General features: G+C 37.2%; 4 protein-coding genes across 5 annotated transcripts in view; 3 read left to right on the top strand and 1 right to left on the bottom strand.

Moving 5' to 3' along the window:
* The window catches only part of immp2l (inner mitochondrial membrane peptidase subunit 2), an 87,343-nt gene extending 77,547 nt beyond the window's left edge, over nt 1-9,796 (top strand). The window contains exons 4-6 of the mRNA XM_084094152.1: nt 3,359-3,424; nt 4,197-4,299; nt 9,049-9,796. Of these exons, the coding sequence (XP_083950278.1) occupies nt 3,359-3,424; nt 4,197-4,299; nt 9,049-9,192 (313 nt within the window). The 3' untranslated portion in view covers nt 9,193-9,796. The remainder of the gene's footprint in view (nt 1-3,358; nt 3,425-4,196; nt 4,300-9,048) is intronic.
* Nucleotides 1-24,916, top strand: part of kctd15a (potassium channel tetramerization domain containing 15a) — a 572,168-nt gene that overhangs the window by 201,567 nt on the left and 345,685 nt on the right. The window lies entirely within an intron of this gene.
* On the top strand, nt 16,188-18,118 carry tmem60 (transmembrane protein 60). 2 transcript variants are annotated; one of them, XM_084094154.1, is made up of 3 exons: nt 16,188-16,324; nt 17,089-17,541; nt 17,700-17,838. In XM_084094154.1, the coding sequence occupies exon 2, from the start codon at nt 17,126-17,128 to the stop codon at nt 17,528-17,530; it is 405 nt and encodes a 134-aa protein (XP_083950280.1). In that variant the 5' UTR covers nt 16,188-16,324; nt 17,089-17,125; the 3' UTR covers nt 17,531-17,541; nt 17,700-17,838. The 2 variants fall into 2 exon arrangements, with proteins under 2 accessions (XP_083950280.1, XP_083950279.1); XM_084094153.1 differs by having other exon boundaries at nt 17,089-18,118.
* On the bottom strand, nt 18,124-23,858 carry fgl2b (fibrinogen-like 2b). The gene is made up of 2 exons (XM_084094136.1): nt 20,593-23,858; nt 18,124-19,543 (listed from the first exon to the last, which is right to left on the bottom strand). Exons 1-2 carry the CDS (start codon nt 23,786-23,788, stop codon nt 18,840-18,842), a joined length of 3,900 nt encoding a protein of 1,299 aa, XP_083950262.1. The 5' UTR covers nt 23,789-23,858; the 3' UTR covers nt 18,124-18,839.

Here is a 24,916-nt window from a genome sequence, read left to right on the forward strand (position 1 = left end):
TCTCTCTCTCTCTCTCTCTCAATATATATATATATAGATATAGATTACTACCAATACTATTTTTTGAAAGCTCTGCATAATGAGAGCTTTCTCATTTTTTGCACATTTTTCCAGTCTGGACAAAATATAATCTTTTTGGGAGCCTTTAGATAACACACACTCAACTGGGCTCTTGCAGTTACTGCAAAATTTTACTTGACAAATCAGAATCTATTTTCCCAGCATTCCGTATGTAACACTTGAGATAAACACCAACAACATTCAGGCCTGCAGAAGTAATGAAAAGCACAAATCAGTCTGAGCGTCAGGGCTGTTGCAGAGGAGGTGTGTGTGTGTGTGTGTGTGTGTGTGTGTGTGTGTGTGTGTGTGTGTGTGTGTGAGCTAGAGCTGTCTGAAGCTTTAACGGCGCATAGGTTCTGACAGGAAGCTTGAAGTGATGTACAGTGGCGTTCAGTGAATTTTTTTTTTTTTTATTTAAATCTGAAAATAAATTTTACATTTAAATAAATAGATGAATTTTAAAACAGAAAAGTTATGGCATAAAGAGTAGTCTCTCTTTTGGGACCACATTATATACTGTAGGTCAACAAAAAAACTTTACATGTGTTGTTTAAAGGTTAAGTTCACCCAAAAATGAAAATTCTGTCAGTAATTACTCAACCTCATGTTGTTCCGACCCCGTAAGACTTTCATTCATCTTCGGAACACAAATTAAGATATTTTTTTATTAAATCTGAGAGCTGGCTCACTCCTTCATAGGCTTCTATGTAATTGAAACTTGCCGGCCAAGAAAGTTAGTAAATACAATGTTTAAAATAGTCCAAGTGCCTACAGTGGCTCAACCTTAAGTTTATCAAGCGACGAGAATACTTTTTGTGCGCAAAAATAAATAAATAACGACTTTATTCAACTATTAATTTTCTTCTGTGTGGGCCTCTGAGTGAGTTCACGTAGTGTAACAGCGCAGCGCTTTGGTTGTTTTTTGCGCAAAAAAGTATTCTCGTCGCTTGATAAACTTAAGGTTGAGCCACTGTAGGCACTTGTACTATTTTAAACATTGTCTTTGCTAACTTTCTGGGCCGGCAAGTTTCAATTACAAAGAAGCCTATGAAGTAGTGAGCCAGCTCTCAGATTTAATCAAAAATATCTTAATTTGTGTTCCGTTCAATTTTCATTTTCGGGTGAACTAACCCTTTAAGTCGGCATAAAGCAGAAGTTGTGATAGTCTTTTCTAACCTATTATGATGTATATATCTGAGTGAAATAACTTCTCGAACAAGATAAAAATGTAGGGCGGGACTTGATTTTGTCCATTTGGATTTGATTGGATGATTGTGGTTTGCTATTGGTCGATCTCATGTGAGTGATAGGTTGATCCCGCCCTCGCTCCAGTAAACACGTCATCAGAGAAGAGATGAGATGACACTACAAGAGGGAGGAGAAATTATTTTTTATTAAAGATTATGAGGGAAAAATAATAATATTGTGCACAGAGAAATCATTTATAATAAATACTGCAATGTTCCATATCAAATTCAAAACAATAATTGTCCATTCTGATTTCATGGTGACTTTAAAAACTAGCATTAGAGTAAACGCAAATAAACTTTACTCACTAAAAGATAACCTAAAATTTCTTACTGATATCTAGTAACAGACTTGGTTCTTATGTGCCTAGATTTTCAATACATGGTGTTCAAACTGTCACAAAGAAAGTAGGCAATTTCTCACTGAAGTGCTTGCTCAGCATGTGAGAGACGTTTGGCACCAAAGTACACACTTCAGCCGTGAGAAGTCATCTCATAAGAAGTCTTACAGGGTGTGTCAGATGAGAAAGCGTTCTTGCAGAAAGGCAACAAGCAGAAAAGATTACCGTACGTGAAATTCCATAAAGCATGGAGTGACAATCAGTGGCAGAAGGTTTCAGAAGTTTGCAGTATTCCCGAATATGAGGTTGTGGCTCGGTCAGGGTCAGGGTCATCGTGGGTTAATGATGCGAGGGATCAGGTCAAAATTGATGGGACAAATATTTCAAACACTACAGATATAATACTTACAGAGCCGTGAACTCAGCATAAGTGAAGCTGTGTGGGATCAGAAGACCTAAGTTAGGGACATTGTGATTGGCAGGCTGGTTGTCAATAATTTTATCCCTTAAAACTCATCTTTGATCACCAAAATTACATATTTAAAAGTTTTTTCCTTGAAAAAAATGTTCTTCATGCCTTAAGATAGCTTGAATGTAACTCTACACCCTTGCCTCATTTAGTATACGTGGTTCTATGAATATTCAAATTAGCCCCGCCTCCTCTCACTCGCACCAGCTCAGAGATTCATTGATGTTGATGATGGTCACACATTGACGTGATTGGTTACAAGGTAGTTTGTGACTGTATTTTTGAGACTGTCTTTGTTTCACTGCAGTTTTAAGGAGAAAATACTCAGCAATGGTGTTGACTTATGAATTTGCACATGGTTTGTCTTAAAGCATATTAAAACCACCACATAGACATAAACAACATTAAAAGCTTGATTTTCACCACAGTGGGACTTTAAATAATTATAACTTTAAAGAGTCATGGAAAATGAATTTTGCAATGTATAATGATTATCTATAATGTCTACAATATGATAGATCTATGATAAAATATGGTTTTGTAGTCTTATTTTAGTCTTATTTATATACTATTGTAGTATTTATTCATATTTTTTAATTACTAGTTTTGCAGTTTTCATTTTACATCAAGTTTTCATCAAACTTTTGACATTTTAAAACATTTTCTTTTAAGTTTTTCATCTAAAAGTTATATTTTATTTCATCTTCAGTCAAATTAACAAAAACTATGTTTAATGGTTTTAGTTTTTGTTACTAATTGAGAAATCCTTATTGCACTTAATTGGAAAGGTCATGTAAAATTTATAGAAATTCACTATTGGATATTATGGAAGCCTGTTTCAGCAAACATTAAAGATGAAAATAATAAATCTAGTCACATTGTGAGTTATAAATTTGCACTATGAGATTTAAAATTGCAAGATACATTTCCTACATATAAAGTCACATTGTGACATGTAAAGTCACAATTATGAGAAACAAAGTTACTATTTTCAGTAAAAGTTTTTTGATCTATTATGATATTGCGCCTCTGAAAAATCAAGAGTTTTGACATTTCATAGAGTCTTTTCTTGACTTACTCTCCAACAGATAAGACCAATCTGGTCTCGGAAAACTGTTCCTAATGCCCCATAATCCACTGAGCTGAGCAGCATCCTCAAATAAACCAAGAGCAGTTCTGTCATCAGTATGCAAATGCTGTAGCCAGCCGTACCATCTCATATCTGTTCACTCCTTCTGTAGGAGCCCGAAGAACCCTCAGCAGAAGATCATCAAAAGGGTCATTGGGATCGAGGGTGACTTCATCAAGTAAGTTTGTTCGAAAGTTGTTGGTGGAGTTAGAAATGAACCTCCAAGTTTGATGTGGCCTAGATGGCTTTATGATTGATTCTTAGGTTGAAATGGAATAATATTGTTTTGTTGCCACTAAAATGTTGCCTGAAGTGTTTACACAGACTAAAAGGCCTTTGTAGCAGCAGACAAACCGCTAGAAGGATCTGTTTGAGCTTACTATACACGCCAACTGAGACTCTGCCCTCTTTAAATGCTTGTGTCCCACAAAATGCGCCATTTAGCCGTAAGTATCATTAAACATTAATGTCTCATCAAACCATTTATGGCCAACAACATTACATCTCAAGGTGATCTTGGGATTCGGTCGAGGAAATCCCAGGCTTGGTGACTTGGAGAGTTTGATTTCAAAATGATTCATATGAAGACAAAGTTAATTTAGTTTTATGATGGGTGAGGTTGAGAAACTACCATTAAAAATCCTAAAATCTCCTCCACGCTCTCGCTCTAGAGCGCTCACAGCACTGCCTGCAATGGATATGAGCTATTGCTATGTCAGAAAGTCATCTTAAATATAAAACAAAGACTGCAGCAGCTCTGCGAACATTAATTATTGATCTTAGATTTAGAGAGCGAGGCAAGAGCCAAATGCAGGATTGGTGGATACACGTTGCTGGTCAACTGTAAAATAAACAATGAAAAATGAAAAATAGCCTGGTTTTCCTGCATTAAGAGCAATCAGAATCCATTAGTGTGTTAACACATCTTTTTTTTTTTTTTCCTTTAACAGAACGCTGGGATATAAAAACCGTTTTGTAAGAGTTCCAGATGGACATCTGTGGATCGAGGGAGACCATCATGGCCACAGTTTCGACAGCAACACATTTGGACCGGTAATCAATTAATTGCTTGCTAAGAACTAAATCTCTAGTCAACACTGAAGGATGGAAACAAGTTATATCTAGTGGCCACAATTAGAAATTAACTCTTTTGACAGTGTAATATAAGCAACCACCAAGCAATAGCATAGCAATGCCTTGGGAACCACCAACCGCATCTCAGCGAGTTTCGCATTACACGTGTTCTCTTAAATCAACATTTTTAAACATATTGAAAAACATTTTTCAATGTTTTAAACATAATGGATGATTTGATTTAGTAACTAAAATCACACATCATCATCTAACACTTAAGTATCATCCAGGGCTAGTTGTTGATGGATGATACTTAAGTGTTAGAAGATGATGTGTGATTTTAGTTACTAATTATATTTAATATTTAGCATTAATTAAACCTGTTAATTGATTTTGATGTTAACAAATAATTAATTGTATAAAAAGTGAAGAAGGCCTGAGAACCGAAACGTTTGTGTTTTCCTCCAAAATAACAAAAGATTTTGAATTTTGAGTGTGAATCATAACTGGATTCTTAATCTTAATGTCACTAAAAAGATATACGCACCAAAATGAGACGAGAGACCATGGTGTAAACGACCTTGTTGATTTGATTTAGTAGCATAAAAATTTTTGTTTAACTGATATTATTAGGCATGGGGATTTAGAGAAATTTGAAACTTTAACACATTAAAAAAACATCAAATATAAGCTCAAAATAAGAATAATGATAATGTTTTATTCATGTTACTTTACCAATAGGTTTCAAACCAAGTTCCAAAATAACATCAACAACATATATTTTATATTATGTTATTAATAATATTATTTATTTTTAATATTTTATATATACATACCTTTCAGAAATTTAGCATAAATGTTTTTTTTAAAGAAAATAATACTTTTGTTAAGCAAGTGCAATGTGTGCATTTGATCAAAAGTGATAACGATGTTTATAATGTTGCAATAGATTTGATTCAAATAAATCAAATAATCCTGGAAAAGATGTATCGCAGCTTCCACAAAAATATTAAGCAGCACAACTGTTTTCAACATTGATAAAAACAATAAGAAATATTTCTTGAGCATTAAATCAGCATATTGCTGATGAATGATGCTGAATTACATTTGAAAATATATTCAGAATGTAACAGTTATTTTAATAATAATAATATTTTAACAATATTACATTTTCACTGTATTTTTGATCAAATAAATGCAGCCTTGCTGATCATAAGGGACTTTTTTCCAAAAACATATTTAAAAAATCTTACCGACCCCAAACTTTTGAACGGCAGTGTAGGCCTAAATAACGTACATAACTAGTTATTGAATTGCCTATAGCTGGCAAAGATGCATTCATTTGATATGAATATGAATTTTCGATTTCAAAATGAAACACGCAAAAGAAGTATTCAGATAGTCATTTTCTCTTGATGTTATACATTCGTCTGATGCCACAGGTGACCGATGATAACTGCAGTTTCAAAGGATGTTTTCTGGAAGCCACAAATAGATGTGGTTATAAAAAATTCAACAAAAAGACAAAGATTGCCACTTTCTGGGGACTTTGTTAACAGCCTTGATGTGCTCGTCTGTAAGGTATAGAGATTGAGGTATTATTGGTTCTTTGAAGATGCTTCTTTGCTGCACGGCTCCTCAGATACATTATTAAACAGAGAAATGATTCCTTCTCCCATCTCAACTCAGACTGTGACCTCTCACTACAGTCATTCACAATACATCAAGATCTGTTGCTCAGAATCGTCCTTGAAATGTTTAAATGTTGGGTTTTGCTTACTTGGACTGAGAAAGAAAAACAAATGGCCCTGTCTGTTAAATCACTGACTCAGCATGATTTTGTTGCGTACCTTCAGTACTCGCTGAGGTTTGTCCTCAGGCAGATTTTTAATGATGCTTCTTGTCAGAAAGCAAATGAATACGTTTCTCACTGAACCACATACTTCCTAGGTCTCTTTTATTATTGTTTCACATCCATTACCCAAAACACTTTCTGTTCTTTCCAAAGACCAGGCCAAAACATGCAAGGGAGGGATATATTTGGCGAAAAACATTGTTTTAAATTACTATGCAAATACACTTGTTGGATGTTTCAGGCAATTGCTTTCACTTTTACCTTGACTTGATGTATAATAATGCAGCAAGATGTGTCTGTTTACATGTGTATGGAGGGAAAACCGTCTTTTTTTTTCATTTAATGCCCTTTCAAGACAACATTTAAATCTTTCTGAGAATTCAAATTGCACTGATTGAAAGTCAGGTCACAAAATCCTGACTGTGTGTTTATTTTGCCCACAAAACAGCAAAATGTCAAACGGATTCGACTCTGACATCCAATTTGTGGAATTAAAGCAAGGGTTCAGCCAAAAATGTAAATTCTGTCATCGTTTAGCCTACTCACCCTCGTAGGGCTGCATAGGACTTTCTCCTTTCTACAGTGGAACACAAAAGGAAGAAAGTAGAACGTTTGTGGGTGAAGACTGGAGGGTGAACACTTTAAACCACTGATTTCTTCGAGGGGAGGGTCTATGGGTGGTCTTTTGCAGCTGTTTGAACACATTCGACCACATGAGCGTAAGCAATCCGGTCAAACGCGTTTTCGACTACCTCTGCAAGTCGTCGAAAGTTGACTAGCTCAAAACGTTTTAGACCCCGTTTACACTTGTATTGTATTTAGCGTCGTCCACTTGTGATCCGATCATTCAAAGCGCATCTTTATACCAGGTGTAAACAGGGCCTAGGTTCAAAACAGCGGTGGCGGTTAACAGGTTTATCAAAACTATATAGAGTGGAAAAGTGGAAAACCTATCAAATATAACAATGTTGTCTTTAAAGGCACAATATGTAACTTTTTTGCTTTAAAAAATAGCAAAAATCACTATATCTGTGTTATATTTTTTTTTTAGTTGTGTACTTACATTATCCCGACTGTTTCCAACAACTTTCAAACCAGGAGAAATTTGTAATTTAATTCGAAGACACGTCCCGTTTCTTTATTTCCGTTTTGTCGCCGTCAATGGCGTCATATCCGCGTTCTCCCTGGTTTCCGCTCGTGCTGCCATGGTAACCAGAGCTATGAACCAGAGCCGTCTGATAGTAACCAAGGTGACAGACGTGGACAAATGTGTAGTTCGCAATGTCTATTTGCACGCTGTTGTTGTTTCGTTCAAACATTATGGACCATGGCAAGCAGACTTTGGATAAAAAAGAAGAACTAAAACGAGAATCAATATCAGCGCGGTGTTTTCGAGATGCCGAGAGCTCCCATAGACAGTATATAAACGAGAGCTCCACGTCCGAGACTTCGACCGCTCCTACATGTACTTTATTAAACAGGTGAGCACATTTACATAAAACTAATCAATGTTATATAGTTCAACAATGATAAAATGTTAGAATATGATCTGTATGTTATTCTAATGTTGATCTAGCTTACTGCTAGCCTCAAACAGACAAACTAACACATACATTTCAACACATTCAAATGCAGTTTAGTGTGATAGTGTAATGTTAGACCAAGTGAAACAGCGCTGCGTTACCTCACAAGTTTAATTTGTCTAATAAACTGACCTGTGAGTTGTAATTCTGCACTCGCGTGTATACACGTTCGGTAGAATGAAATGTCCATATTCCTTTTATATCCGCGGGACTCGCATCGCGTGTGGAGCTGATAGCTGTCTCTCAGCAATCCCGAACTGCTTCATATCACAGTCATGATAAAAGCATCGATGTATTCAGTCAACCATAAACATTATTAGATCGGTCGGCTTGACGTTGACGACAAGATCCATAATTCTTAGCAAATGTTGCGTCATCAAACTACGCCTTTGTTATTGTAAAGAGGTTAGCGACCCCTAGTGGCGAAAAATTCCAAACTGTACGTTTAAGGACGTAGTAAGATTTTTAGTTTAATTTGAAAATGGCAAAGCAAATATCTATCAGTTTATTACTTTAAAAAACCTAAATTGGATATCAAAACAACAAGCAACCAAGTCTAGCACAGAATCCGTTAAATTCCTTTAACACAAACTCACAAAGACACTTGATTATGATGAGGTAATTTGCGTGTTAAACCAGAATCCCTATCTGTTTATAGTTTTTAAAAAAGTAATTCATAGGCCTAATATTTATAATGTCATTGTACTTTACACTTTGCCCATCCTGTTTTATGAAGGCCTACCCACTTGAACATTTCTAGCCTCGCCCCAGATATAGACATAAAAAACCCACAAGAAATGACTAAAACTTTAACTCTTAACTATTTAAATATTAACAAACACTACTAAACTCATTTGGACTGGTAAGATTCTTCTCAGAGCTTCTCTGTAGTATTTTAAACTTGTATTGCGGTCTTGTCATGCTGTTAAACCCAAAGATTTGTGAGGTCTGTATCATCCCTTGCAGGTTGAGTACATTATCACCCCTTCAAGTCCCTCCAAACCTCGCAGGTATTTACAATAACCTCCAAATCAACGTTTTTTTGGGAGCTTGTTGGAATGTCTCCCATGTCCTTCTGGCTATAAAAAGCAATGAGGTCCTGTTCTCTTCTAGCTAGAGAAATATTGCTTTGTATTCACTAGATGAGAAAAGCATCTAATTCTTGTTCCAGTTGGTCTTTGTTAAACGACAGCCTATCAAAAGCTACTTTCTCCTTAAGAAATTGACCGTTTTGTTTGATTTTATAGAGCTTTTCTTGGTAGTTTAGCTTGATGATTGTGATCTCCGCAGGTTTCCCTGGGTCTTATCCACGGCCGGGCGTCTCACATCATCTGGCCGCCAAGTCGGTGGCAGCGGATCGAGCCGTTTGTCCCATCAGACCGAAGACCACTGTTAAACTGGAATGGAGCGACAGACGACAGTAATGATGACTGAACTGAAGGATATCCATGTCAACCCTCATGTACAGTTATTGTAAAGTCATGTGCTGTGGACTATAGAAATGTTCTTGTTGAAACCATGTGGGTCAGATCAGATCCTAAGAAAGACTATGCAGATTTCAGCCCCAGTTTAGGCAGATTTTGACTGTTTTGACCGGTCTGTGCCAGGTTGATGATCAAATGACACACAGATAAAGGCTAAATCTATTATATACTTAGTTTTTAGAAATAAACACATTGTCATACAATCATTTGCCAAATGATTTATTTCTAAAGGTCAACGTTATACATATATATTGTTTGTAACATGGACAAGTAATCAGTATCACAGACTATCAGCAAGTTAAACTTATTTATTTTTGAAGAATTGTCAAATTAATTCTTCAAAAATCAAAAGATCTTTACTCCAGTCTTCAGTGTCACATGATCCTTCAGAAATCACTCTGTTTATTTGGTGCTCAAGAAACATTTCTTATTATTATCAATGTTGAGAACAGTTGTGCTTCTTCATATTTTTGTGTAAACTAGTTGTACTGTCACTTTTGATCAGTTTAATGCATTCTTGCTGAATAAAAGTATTAATTTCTTCCAAAAACAAATCTTAATGACCTCAGACTTGAACGGTAGTGTATGCATATTCAGATTTACAAAACAGAAGTTTACTGATTAACTGAAAATTTCTATTTTAAAAACCCAACAGAAAAATTCTTAGAGGAAAGTAGCATTTAGTAAAAATATACATATATACACACATGTATGTATATATATATATATATATATATATATATATACACACACACACACACACACACACACACACACATATATATATATATATATATATATATACACAATTGTATATATACATATACAGTTGTGGTCAGAATTAATGGCACCCCTGGTAAATATGATCAAAAATGTCTGTAAAAAATAAATCTGCATTGTTTATCCTTTTGATCTTTCATTAAAAAAAATTGCATAAATCTAACCTTTCATTGAAGTAAAAGAATTGAAAGTGGGGGGGAAATCACATTCTGAAATAAATGTTTTTCTCCAAAACACGTCGGCCACAAATATTGGCACCCCTAGAATTGTTTACGAGTAAAATATCTCTGAAGTATATTCCCATTAATATTTACCTTTTTTAGCACACCAGGGGGACTAGGAACATGAAATTGTCCAGCTATGACTTCTTGTTTCACAGGACTTTAAATATGAGGAAGCACAAAGGCCAAATTCCCTTAATCATCCATCACAATGAGTAAAACCAAAGAATATAGTTCTGATGTGCAGCAAAAGATTGTTGAGCTTCACAAAATAGGAAGTGGCTGTAAGAAAATAGCTAAAGAATTGAAAATGACCATTTCCACCATCAGGGCAATAATTAAGAAGTTCCAATCAACTAAAGATGTTACGAATCTGCCAGGAAGAGGACGTGTGTCTGTATTGCCTTAATGCACGGTGAGGAGGAAAGTTTGAGTGGCCAAAGACTCTCCAAGGATCACAGATGGAGAATTGCAGAGATTAGTTGAGTCTTGGGGTCAGAAAGCCTAAAAAAATGTATCAAACAACCCCTACATCCCCACATGTTGTTTGGGAGGGTTTCAAGAAAAATCCTCCTCGCTCCTCCAAAAACAAACTCCAGCATATTCAGTTGTCAGATATGACTAGATCTTCAAAAGGGACTGGATTCTGTGGTCAGATGAAACAAAAAAAGAGCTTTTTGCCAGCAAAGCCACCAGATGTGTTTGGTGATAACAGGGATAAAAAGTAACCCATGCCTATGGTTAAATATACCGCTGGATCTTATATGTTGTGGGCCTATTTTTCTAGGAGAAAACTGCAAAAAGTATTTAATAACAGGGAGCCAATAATTATGGCCAGTGTGTTTTGGAGAAAAGCATGTTTTTTCATAATGTGATTTACCCCGCACTTTCAATTATTTTACTTCAATGAAAGGTTAGATTTTTGCAATTTTTTTTAATGAAAGATCAAAAGGATAAACAATGCAGATTTATTTTTTACAGCCATTTTTGATCATATTTTGAGGTGCCATTCATTCTGACCACAACTGTATATATATAATATATATGCATATATTATACATGTGTAGTTAATATACAAGTGGCTAATAAAAAAAAAATGTTATGAAACCTTGGTGTGGTAATAGTCTTTATGGCAGCTATTTGCAACTTCTAATACATTTACTAAGTCAAATTAAGCCTCTGCTTGAGTCATATACAGTGAGGAAAATAAGTATTTGAACACCCTGCTATTTTGCAAGTTCTCCCACTTAGAAATCATGGAGGGGTCTGAAATTGTCATCGTAGGTGCATGTCCACTGTGAGAGACATAATCAAAAAAAAATAATCCAGAAATCACAATGTATGATTTTTTAACTATTTATTTGTATGATACAGCTGCAAATAAGTATTTGAACACCTGAGAGAATCAATGTTAATATTTGGTACAGTAGCCTTTGTTTGCAATTACAGAGGTCAAACGTTTCCTGTAGTTTTTCACCAGGTTTGCACACACTGCAGGAGGGATTTTGGCCCACTCCTCCACACAGATCTTCTGTAGATCAGTCAGGTTTCTGGGCTGTCGCTGAGAAACACGGAGTTTGAGCTCCCTCCAAAGATTCTCTATTGGGTTTAGGTCTGGAGACTGGCTAGGCCACGCCAGAACCTTGATATGCTTCTTACAGAGCCACTCCTTGGTTATCCTGGCTGTGTGCTTCGGGTCATTGTCATGTTGGAAGACCCAGCCTCGACCCATCTTCAATGCTCTAACTGAGGGAAGGAGGTTGTTCCCCAAAATCTCGCAATACATGGCCCCGGTCAGCCTCTCCTTAATACAGTGCAGTCGCCCTGTCCCATGTGCAGAAAAACACCCCCAAAGCATGATGCTACCACCCCCATGCTTCACAGTAGGGATGGTGTTCTTGGGATGGTACTCATCATTCTTCTTCCTCCAAACACGTTTAGTGGAATTATGACCAAAAAGTTCTATTTTGGTCTCATCTGACCACATGACTTTCTCCCATGACTCCTCTGGATCATCCAAATGGTCATTGGCAAACTTAAGACGGGCCTTGACATGTGCTGGTTTAAGCAGGGGAACCTTCCGTGCCATGCATGATTTCAAACCATGACGTCTTAGTGTATTACCAACATTAACCTTGGAAACGGTGGTCCCAGCTCTTTTCAGGTCATTGACCAGCTCCTCCCGTGTAGTTCTGGGCTGATTTCTCACCTTTCTTAGGATCATTGAGACCCCACGAGGTGAGATCTTGCATGGAGCCCCAGTCCGAGGGAGATTGACAGTCATGTTTAGCTTCTTCCATTTTCTAATGATTGCTCCAACAGTGGACCTTTTTTCACCAAGCTGCTTGGCAATTTCCCCGTAGCCCTTTCCAGCCTTGTGGAGGTGTACAATTTTGTCTGTAGTGTCTTTGGACAGCTCTTTGGTCTTGGCCATGTTAGTAGTTGGATTCTTACTGATTGTATGGGGTGGACAGGTGTCTTTATGCAGCTAACGACCTCAAACAGGTGCATCTAATTTAGGATAATAAATGGAGTGGAGGTGGACATTTTAAAGGCAGACTAACAGGTCTTTGAGGGTCAGAATTCTAGCTGATAGACAGGTGTTCAAATACTTATTTGCAGCTGTATCATACAAATAAATAGTTAAAAAATCATATATTGTGATTTCTGGATATTTTTTTTTTAGATTATGTCTCTCACAGTGGACATGCACCTACGATGACAATTTCAGACCCCTCCATGATTTCCAAGTGGGAGAACTTGCAAAATAGCAGGGTGTTCAAATACTTATTTTCCTCACTGTATGCTGTATCCACCTGTTCTGTGCTTGTTATGAAGTATTTCATACGCACAGATCCAATGTAAAAGCACAAATGGCTGCATTTTTGTATTGATCTTGTGCTCCCTAAGATAGATTTGCACTTCAATGCTATAGCAATGAATTTTCCTATTGCTCTAAGACAGCCTTCCTCGAGGACGTCGAACATCATGCAAGACTAAACTCGATAGGATTTAATATGAGTGGCCACAGGTCAATACGGATATTCGCACAAGGCTGTGATGAGTTCAATGGCTGTCAAACATAAATCAACAGAGACAGCCCTGGGGCGCTGGGGAATAGACACAAATCTTAGGATACTGCCGGAACCGAAGATAATGGAGCCGCAGCCAAGCGGGGCTTGAGGATCCTTGATTTTAACGGTGTGTGCGTGTACACGGCAGAAACGTGTTTTTCACGTCTGACATTCTGCGTTCCTTGCCCATTTGGAGTAAATAAGATGTCTTGCATTGGTGACGAAGCATGATTTCAATATCAAGCTTTTAATCTTCTCTAGAAGGACACGGTGAACGAGCATGTCATAGCAACCTATTTCAGTGCCCACAAAGCTCTTCAGAGAGGAAGCAATTTCTCATTGAACATGACAACCACATTACATACCCACAAGAGGAAATTGAAGCCCCAAATTGAATTTACCTTATACAGAGTCAAAGAGATGTGAGCTTTCACACGTTGATGGAAATGCAATCTGAATTGTGTACGTTTCACATGAAGCTGTTTTGGACTGTGGATACATTTAGTTCACATCATGTTTTAAATGGGTTTATGCTGCTTTCCAGACAACCTCGGAATTTTAAATGATATCCATCATCTGATCTCAAGGTGAGGCGGATATGGTGGATCAACCCAGAGAGATCGTCCAACGTCATTTCCAAGATGATGCCGACCACAGAGACTTTCCATTGGTCCATTTTCATGTGGAGTTAATTAAGAATTTTTATTTTGGGGTGAACTGTCCCTTTAAATTTCCTTTTCATAGACATTGAATTTTGTCATGCCACATGTTCAGGTTAGAATGCCAAACTGGTTTCATTAAATGTTGACTTTGTTGCTAAAATACACTCAAAAATAGATGAAAAGGTCACAAAGCTCAGTTATATGTGGGATGCGGTACTTTAGGGAATATTTTTTTTAATATTTACTGCGCAGCTGTGCTTGGCACTGGAATATAAAGGACTCTATCTTTAATTTGAAATATATTCATATTCAAAGCCAATGCATAAAGTTGTACAAGATTGCAGAAACAAATTATGCACAAAAAAGATAAGGATAATCTTTTCTCGACCCTCAGAGCCACTATAAAAATGTGCCATTTTAAAAATGATTATAGTTCTTATTAGAAATACCAGAAAAGGCTGTATAAACTATCAGTCAAAAGTTTGAAATTATTACGATTTTCAATGTTTTGTAATGTGTGTGTGTAGGCTGAAACTTTCGCATCCCCATAAAGAGGCAGAGGGTTGCTTTTTCCAGCTCTCTATTCACTCATGATATGGCAACAGGCTGCAGATTCAGACTGACCCAATTAAAACACCATCCTCAGCTCTGGGCCTCAAGGCAGCTTGCAGTTGTGTGGTTTCACTGATAAGCAACAGAGCAAAGAAGCCGCTGTATTATAACCTGGCTTTTGTGCTGACATCCCCTTAAGGCCTCAGTAATGGCAGCCACAACAGGACATTTGCAAAGGGTAATAAGCTCATTAACTGATTCAGAATGCATATGGCTTTTTGTATGCTATCAGTGCACACTTTGCATCTTCTTGTCTGGACCCTAGGGTATTTTTAATAGGTGATTGTAATAATATATTGGAAATTAGTGGTTTTTGATGGTTATCTCAGGTGTGGCATCGACCCGAGAGAAATCTGAAAAGTTTTCTTTCTTCCTGGGGGTGTGAACCTTCATGGCACAGCAATTAAAGAGCAAGGAGAAATGCTGCATTTACAGGTTGAAATTAAAGTCGGCATGAAACAGAAGTTGTGATAGTCTTTTATCCACTAGTGAAACGGCTTCTCGAATAAGATAAAATGTAGGGCGGGACTTGATTTTGTTCATCTGGAATTGATTGGAATGTTGTGGTTTGCTATTGGTCGATCTCATGTGAGTGACAGGTTGATCCCGCCCTCACGCCAGTAAACACATCATCAGAGAAGAGAAGAGAAGAGAAGAGAAGAGAAGAGAAGAGAAGAGAAGAGAAGAGAAGAGAAGAGAAGTTATTTTGATTAAAGATTATGAGGCACATAAAAAAATATATATATTAAAGAAGAACTGCAATATTCCATTAAAAAAAAACAAGAATTGTCGATTTTGATTTCATGGTGACTTCAACGCAGAATGCAATTCCTATATTTTATTGGGATAATGACTCATGAAAATTCTTTCGAGGGCAGATTCATCTTTAGAGCCTCACTAGAGCAGTGTGCTACCAGTAGAATCTGTTTAACAACTTTAAAATAGTGAAGCAGCGCCATCTTGAGGCTGAATAGAGACATCAAGGGTGTCTTTTAGTAACATTATTATAGCATTCAAGCGTTTTTTGTTTGTTTTTGTTTTTCATTCTCATGCTCAGTGCTGTTTTCTTTAAGACGAAAATTAGATTAAAACAGAAGAAAAGCTGGTAGACCATCTTAGACCAACAAGAAGCCAGCTGGACAGCTTAAAGTGATAGTTCACACACAAAAATGAAAATTGTGTCATAATTTACTCACCCTCATGTTGTTCCAAACCTGTATGAGTTTCTATCTTCTGTTGAACACAAAATAAGATATTTAGAAGAATGTTGGTGACCAAACAGTTGATAGACTCGACTGACCGTAGTATTTATTTATTTTTCTTCCTATGCGAAGACGGAAATCAATGGGTGCTGTCCACTGATCTATATAGAATGACATGTCATTATATAGATCAGTGGTGCTGTCAACTGTTTGGTTACCCATATTCTTCAAAATATCATCTTTAGCGTTCAACAGAAGAAAGAAACTCATACAGGTTTGGAACAACATGAGGGTGAGTAAATTATGACACAATTTTCATTTTTTGGGTCAACTATCCCTCCTCCTTGGGCTGTGTGATGCGCGTCCTCCAGGCCGGTAGGTGGCGCTGCGCACACTCAACTTAGTCCTTGAAGAGAAGTTGTTTTGAAAACGTCTGTTCTGTACTGTAGCTGTGTTCATACAGTGGGGAAAGGGATATTAGCTTTAATCATCTTTCTAACCAAAAGGCCAGCCGGGTTGTCTTCATCATTGGTAAGTTTTTTTTCCAATGCGTTTTTTCTTTTTTTGGGTTTGTCCTCATACAATGAAAAAGAGGCAGTCCGGTTTGTCTATGCTAGTTTTGTGCTAACTTAGTAATGAACAGCTCATTTATTTTGAGAATGTCTCAGGATGGGATAATTAAGATAAAATATAGATTAAATAAAGCAAAGGTTCGTTAATTAGTGAGACGGCACATCTGTGTGCCTTAACGTTACATGTCAAGTAACGTTACAGTTTGGTGGGTAGTTAAAACTATCAACTTGGCGACACTAACTGTAACTAAAACAGTTTAAAATGGAATAAATCGTTGACCACTGGCCATTGCAGTATTTTAAGATGTGATAATGAATGATTTATTGTTAAACTAATATTAAACCTACTCATAGCCGTTTTGTGAATATGCATATGATCTCATATGACTCTTCGTGAAAATGCATATTTAATATATAAATATAATGCAATTTACGTTAATACATCTTATATTATCAGCGTAACATCTATTGAACATTGAATTTAAAAAGTGCATATTATTTTTAATGACTAATAATAATATTCATTTATATTATCAATACATTAATAATATTGTTTTATTTTTAATATAACTTTACATTGTTATTAATGTGAAATTATTCATTAAAATAGACCTTTAGCAGCTTGATCTCGAAAGATGCAACTCCACAAGATGAAATTAACTGAATGTTTGACGTGTAAATTGAACTTATATTTCTGATGCTAATTGTTTTTTTCTCTTTCAGATCAGCCTGTTGCTGTGCCCTTAGGCCAGCGTTTCAAATGAACATGTCCCTTGCTCAAAGAGTCCTCCTGACATGGATCTTCACACTCATCTTCCTCATTATGCTGGTCCTCAAGTTAGACAATAAGATCACTTGGAGCTGGTTCCTCATCTTCCTCCCTGTCTGGACCTTTGATCTTATTCTCCTCCTCATGCTCATTGTCAAAATGGCAGGCCGCTGCAAGCCGGGGTTCGACCCTCGCAACGGGACAGAGAACTTGAAGAAGCGCGTTTGGTACCTCGTGGCCATGCTGCTTAAACTGGCGTTTTGTCTGACTCTCTGTGCCAAATTAGAGCACCTAATGAACATCTTGGTGAGCTTGGTTTGCATCCCTCTGTGGGCTCTGCTCATCGGGGCCATGGTGGAGCTGGGCTACAACGTTTTCCACTTCAGAAGAGACTGAACATATGAACGGTACTCTTTGAAAGCCAGCAGAGAAGTCTTTACTGTATTCTTCAGGAGTAAAATCATCTTGAAAGTAGATGTTATTCATAAGGAAGGGAATATATAACGGACAATAAGAATGTACAGCTATTTAAAGCTCTTTATCAGGAATTGCTTGTTTCTTTCAGGCTCAAGGATGAAGCTGAATAGCCTACGTTTCGTGTTCACAATGATGCAGGGAGGTTAACGAATTTTGGCTCAGTGTTGAGTTTCCACTCAGGTGACAGAAATGACTTATTGTGAATGTTGCTTAGAATATTTATTGCATTTTAGTGAAACACTGAGATCATTAGCAGCATACCATAATGGACATTTGGAAAATAAGAGTTAACATGCTGCATACACACTGTTTTTTTCAACCAGTACTGTAACACAATGTGGTTTGCTAACGGAAAAGACATATGTTCTAATGGTGTATAATTTATAAGTCTGTCTCTCTTAATCATACACTTATTTCTTTTGCGTCGCAGCACTTGCATAATACATGTTTCCGAAATTTTATTTTCTATTGTGCAGAGTGTGTAAATAATAAAAAGAAATAACAACATCCTTGTAATTAAAAGATGCACATTTATTTTCTTTACGACAACTATGTTCCATCCATAAGTTATATTTACAGATGTTTTCAAGATCATGCAGAGGTGTTCAAATTCAGCACACAACTTTCAATTATTCTTGACATTGGAAATTTGTATTATTACTTGCTTTATAGTTATATTTCATTATTTATTCATTAGTCAATTTTAAGCAATTATAACCCTCCTTTTTTACTGAAGTAGAAATTTCCTCTTATTAGAAAGAATTGTCTGTACAAGTTACTTTTTGGGGGTTTACAATTACAATGTTTGAAAATAACACTTGGTGCAATGAAAATAATAGAAAATTACAGATGCTTTAATTCAGCTATTAAAAAACTGACAATAAATAGTGCATATATCCATGTAAACATAGTCATGGATTGGCCCAGATTTACAAACATTTTGGTGTTTGTAAGTAAAAAAAAAAAATAGCATTGTTTTATGCAATACAGTATTTATAAAGTAACACAAGAGGGCTCAGTTGTGTATAAAATGCATATGTGTACAGTTCAAAAAACAACATAGATACAGAAACATTTGTCAATGTTTATTCCAATTCTGACAATTTACTATTATAGATCAGTAACACAAGAGTGTACTTTACTTTAAGGACTTTCCGTTTTCTTCTATCGTACAAATTCAAAAGATAGCTTAATTTAATTGGTAGGTTTTAGGATTGGTAGGTAAATATTAGTTTGCATAATGTTTAGGTCTTATCATCATTCTTACAGTCTTAAAAGCTTGTCTTTCATTGGTTGGGTAATATTCCATTGTAATGTTGTGCCACGTACCCCAAAATATCCCATTACGTACCCCTTTGTACTTTGACTGATAATATTTCCCATTTAAGTTTGCAGACATGCATGCATCAAACCACCAGCCTGAGCTGTAATAGGCCCCGCAGTTTCCAGAGGGATACTGGTCATTGTCTCTGTCCGGCGTGGTAAAAAGCTTCTGGTCGTGATTGTATTTATTACTGAACTGCATGGCATTACCGGCTGTACCGGAATAGCCACCGATGGACAGGCGGTATTGTTGGCTTTCATTGGCTACATGGAAGAGGTCATAATGGGCATATTCTCTGACACCCTCAAAGTCTTCGATTTCTATTCGCAATGACATGTTTTTTGCCTTTGTCAGCAAGTGAATCTTGTCATTGCCAAGCCAAAACTCCCCTATTAGTTTACCAAATCCATTCTTGTACTCGTCCCAGGTGCGATTGAAGCTTGTGCTGCCGTCAAAACGGTGCTGAATCAACGTCCAGCCCCCACCAGAGGACTCCATGTCACAGAAAACAGGAAACGTGCTGTTTTTCGGCAGCGGCGTTACTCTGTATACACCATTCCTTCGTGACTTCGGAATGTAATCAGCGCAGTCTTGTGCAGGTCCTTTTTCTGTAGGCAATAAAAAATATTTTAGGTTACCTCACCCTCTGTTGATGATAAATGATATTACAATGTGTAAACAACCTAAATCTGCATGCTTACATTTGGTTAAACATCTTAGGGCGTATTTCCTTACCATAGTCATCTAGAGAACTATAGAAGCCTGTAAGGATTTTGTTTTTGTTTTTGTAAAACTGCTTTGAAACCAGATTTATTGTGTAAAGCACAATAGAAATATATTCAATTGGGTTGAAATAAAAACATTCAGCTGAAAAACTGGATCATATTAATTTTTAAATGAAAACAGGGCAAGATGCACTGAAATTGTTATCTGTCCCCAACAAAAAAGCTGCACTCGGCAGACAATCCTTAATATTTAATTTAAGAGATATGCTAGGGCTGTTTTATACAGAACAATGTGGACCACCTGGATGTATTTATTCATGATTTCAAGAGCTTACTGTACATTGAGCAACGAGGCCTGTTTTTTTCCTCCAATCACTGGACATGTATATTTAGGCACGGGATGGTACTGAACTTAGTCTTCATGCATTAATTATGCTTTGCTGAAGAGTATTTGACTTTGAGCCTTTCCTCAAGCTCAACAAAGACACCACATCCTGATACATCAAAAAAAAGAAGATGCCTACAGCTGGTCCTCTTCACAAAAACCACATCTGCTTCTCAGATGAGGATCCATATCCACTTATCCCTAATATGGAGCATTTTGGAATCCGATCACACAATAAAGATAAAGTGCAGAGTCACAGGAACATGTGTTAGAGGATACTGAGGATAAAATGATTATCTGGGTTGCTTTTACCTACAGTCATTTTTGAAGATGTGTTGCTGTTTGCACTCTCCTAAAACCTTGAGTGTAATTTATACAAAGAGTCATAGTGACTTATTTCACTGTACTATAAGCTTTATGTCAAATAAACATGCACTGCTGCCATACTCTAAACACTCTGGAGTGATTTTTTTCAGTGTGAAATAATCCTTCAACTTGGAGAAAACGTAAAAATGAACAACAGGGGTTGGGCAAGAAAATTCCTTACCTCTTCCAGAGTCCGATGGAGGCCTGGTCTGGGTTGTAGACTTTTGGCTTGGCGTAGTGTTACAATCACTGAAACAGGTGCTGTTGATCTTTTTCTCTACTTGCTCTCTCTCTGTTACCTCATCACTGACTGCATGTGATTTAAATCCCTCGGCTGTGTCCTCAGGGCTGAGTGAGAAAAGCTTTGAGCCTTTAATTTCTTCAACATTTGTAAGCGTTTCCAAAACAACTCGAATTGTGTTCCTCCCTTCACTATAACCTTGGTCCATGTCCTCACTATTTGGGTTGGATAATATCTCCCCAGGGTTTTCTTCCACTCTGTCTTTATTAAATTTAATAAGTTCTAGTTCTCTTGTTGCTCCGATATTTTCAAAGCTTATGGGTGTATCCTGACTGACATTTTTAGCCATTTCATCATGTATGTTTGTCACTGTACGAATGTTTTTTGTACCATCTTTATGGCCTGTGTGCGTAAAAGAGAGCGTCGAGGTTGTGAATTGAGTTGTTCCTGGTTTCTCTTTCTGTAAGGTGGATGCAGTTGGCCTTTTCTTCCCGCTGCTGGTCTTTTCCACTTCAAATGGGTGTTGACTGCTGGTATCAGCGGTTTCCAAACTAAATATCTTGCTTTCTTTCCTATCAATAGGTGAATTTGATACTCCATTTTGAGTTTTAGAATCCTCTGTATGGTTCCCAATCAACACAGTCTCACCGTTGTCTCCAATTCGGTACTTATCTTCTTGAACCTTATCCAAATCTTGTACATCACCTGCATTTTGAATCTCTGATTGTGATTTTGACTCTGTAATGTTGTATTTTAACCAATGATTATCCAACACGTTTGACCTCGTCACCTGCGGGATGTGTTTGATTTCTTCTTTTTGTTCTTGTTCTACAGTAGATGTTGCACCAGTGGGACTGAAGAATTGAGTCACTGTGCTTACCTTTGTCTTGATGCCTCTGTTTATATTTGTCTCTGTTTGAGAGATTGGCGTCTTCCTTATGTAACTTTGTTTTATAATTCCAGTGCCATTTTTCCTGGCTATATTGCTGCTTCTGACCGGAATGGACAGCTTCGAAGGTACTCTAATAGTCCTGTTTCCTGACATTTTGTTTATAATAGGTTGTCTTATTTTGGTGCCTCTAGGTGAAATCACAGTTGTTGGATGTATTTCAGGGTGTCTTAGTAGGTTTGGCATCACATATCTTATGTTGTCTTGACTTACTTCATGTATCTTGCTGATGTTCTTGCTATTATTTGCTTGTTCCTCTTCAACTTTAGCTTTGAGTGGAGTTATTGAAATTCCCCTTGTCCCCTGGCCCACCACAGGTGATTGAACCGTACTGGTCAAAATCGCTGTACTATCTATCAGTTTACTCTTTACAGTTGGGACAAGGTTAGGCTTCACTAGATCTTTTTCCAACAAGATGGCTTTGCTGTGCCTCGGGATGTCCTTCTTCACTGTCCCTGCACTCAGTGAGTTAATGCCGATTTCCTCCTTTGCCCCTTCAATGAACGTTCCTGTCCGTATCTTATCTTTAAGATCTGCTGACAGTGGATTAACTGTGCTTTCATTCAAAGTGTTGTCAGCTTTATCCAAAATTGTGGAATCAATTGGTCCATTATTAGTTTCTGTGTTTGGGTTTAGATATTTTTCATTTTCCACCTGTCTGCCTCGGAAAGGCAAGTCCTCTCTATCCACTTTGGAGCTAGTCTCTGCCTCTCTGCTAATAACTACCAGACTTTCACTCAGTCCCACATGCTGCTTTTCCTCTTTAAATGTGTTTGGCTGTTCAGCTTGGTTTATAACGCTAGAGATTGACTTATTTGTGGCTATGAGACTCACATCCTCTTGGTTTTCTTTACTATGTTTTTTTGGAAGTCTTGCAATCTCAGTCTTGTTTACCTTTCTCAAATTGTCCTCAATAAGTATAGTGGCTTGGCTTGCATTTTTCAGGGCATGTCCATCATCTGTTCTGGGACCAGAAACCCTACTGATGTCTTGTTTGTTTTGGTCATCTGTTGACGGGATCAGTCCACTGATTACACCAGATTTTGTGTTTGCTACATGAGAACTTGTTTCCTTTACCCTCATAACGCCACTTCTCGCTGGGGAAAATCCAGCCCCTTCTGGCTCATTCTTGACCGTCATGTCCCCAGCTTGTGGATTAGTCTTCCTCACCAAAGCAGGGTTCTTCAGTCTGTCTTCATTGTTAGCCTTGACAACTCTACTGTTTATGTAGGACCCGTTTGGCCTCAATCGTCCACCTACTCCAGGAAACTTTACAACCCTTCTGTTCCCAGCTGATGTGCTTAAATCCATTGTCTTAGTGTTAGCATCTCTTGAAATGCTGCTTAACCTCTTTGGATCAGGCACATTCTGCACTCTTCTTCTCGCCGCCAGGATGCTACTGATGTTATTTACATGTCCATACCTGAGGTTGTTTGGCTGCAGTTTCCCATGGGTTGGGAATTGTACATCGTCCTTTTTTTTAGGAAGAGATGGTTCTATTAATTCACTTTGCTTAGGCTTGAGTTCCCTCTCTTCAGGTGTAGGTGAAGCCACCAGTTTGACCTCAGATATATCCTCTGGTGTCTCATCAAGCGAGAGGTTAAATATTGTTACTTCCCTGATCATCTCAGACCTCTGATCTGTAGTGCCTTGGTTTAGATCAATCCTCTGATCAATGTTCCATCTCTGACTTTCCAGAATGGAATGATCAAGCCTCTTCACGCCACCCTTGACAGTTCCTTCACCTTCTGATGTGTCTCTTTGCGGTAGGGTTGAAGTGACGATCTGAACTTGTTCTCCACTATGACTTTGTGTCTCCTTGATGCTGATGTTATGCCTTAGACTTTGAGGTCTCTTTTCCTCTTCTTCGCTGTGGTCCTTCCATTCACCCCTCTCAATACTATGCCTGTCCTTACATTCTTGGCAGTCCTTCCTCAGCTGGTTCACCACTTCCTTTAGGTTGTGCAGCTCCTTGGCCATTTTTTCCAGCTCCATAAAAGACCTGGGAAGCTGGATTGAGAGAGGAGGGAGGGTGAGTTGATAAGGGCACAAGTTCTCCTCGTCCCCGCAGTGCCCCAGGGGCTTCAGCTTTACCCATGAAGTAGCGTCCTCTGAGGTTTCTGGGCAGATGTCACACACAGAAAATGATAACAGGCTTCCCCATATGTAAAACACAGCAAGCCACATTGTGTCCTGTTTGGTGCGCAGGTCTGATCAGTGTCGAGGAGTGTGAGAGAGAAGGAATAGGAGGGATTGGAGGACCACCTCCCTTTATAGAAGTACGAGAGCTCAGAGAGGGGCAATGCTCTGTGATGACTCTCAACGAAGAGAGTCATAAAAGTAACAGCCTCTTTGCAGAACGGTCAACGCAGAATATATTTATCAATAATATTTATCTCAATATTGTGTCTTTTTTGCTTATTAAAAAAGGGAATGATTATTGACAATACTGACAATACAGTATTGTCAATGATTATTGACAATAATTTTATTTTACAAATAAAAACGTGAGATTTGTTTTCAGATAAATTATTGTGTATACAGCATTTTAGGATATATACACATATAGTGTCTATGAAGAATGCAAAAAAGTTTGTCTTTTTTTTCCATTTTTTTTCAGTTAATGTCTAAAAAGACTTAAATTAGGATACATTTAACACTGCATAATACTTGCTTACTCAGATAATGTATCTTGAATACAGTGTATTTTGTCTTATTGCACTGGCTGTATAAGTATAAACAAGTTTAAAAACAATAAAATATGCTAATGTCATAAGACAAAATGCACTTGTATTAAAGATACAGCATTAAATGCACTTGTATTAAAGATACAGCATTAATATCTAGCAAAGTTGCTTCTCAATTAAACTGATCTTGTTTTAAGGATTTTCAGATTTTAATTACAAAACAAGATAAAAGTACTTTATTATTATTGCAATGTTTTAATTGCCATGGTATTTAAACAGCAAATAATCTCTGTTTTATGCATATTTGGTTACCACTGGTCTCTATAAAATGATTACCCTTCATTTTATTTCGATACATTTGTTTAATACATTTGTTATGATTTCTTGCACTATTTTCTTGACAACTGGTAATAATTCATACAAGTATTGTACAACTTAGATCATGCAAATAGAGCTCTATGGTTTGTCTTATTATTAAAGTCATTGTTGGGTTAGGTTTTTTGTTTGTTTTTTGGCCATCTCTTAAAATGATGACTTCTCAAGAGACAGTGTTGAAATACCAGCAATGTTGTGTATGTAGTTAAACAGCACACACACATTGTCTTTTTTCCCCTTTTTTTTTACATTA

The sequence above is a fragment of the Abramis brama genome, assembly GCF_963993115.1.
Source record: "Abramis brama genome assembly, chromosome: 20".
In the NCBI taxonomy this organism is placed as follows: Eukaryota; Metazoa; Chordata; class Actinopteri; order Cypriniformes; family Leuciscidae; genus Abramis; species Abramis brama.

Bases quoted from the DNA above. Each gene is read 5' to 3' on its own strand.
- tmem60 (XM_084094153.1), top strand. From the start codon at position 17,126: ATGAACATGTCCCTTGCTCAAAGAGTCCTCCTGACATGGATCTTCACA.
- fgl2b (XM_084094136.1), bottom strand. From the start codon at position 23,788: ATGTGGCTTGCTGTGTTTTACATATGGGGAAGCCTGTTATCATTTTCT. The intron at 19,544-20,592 runs GTAAGGAATTTT...TATTGCCTACAG, and splicing joins TCCATCGGACTCTGGAAGAG to AAAAAGGACCTGCACAAGAC.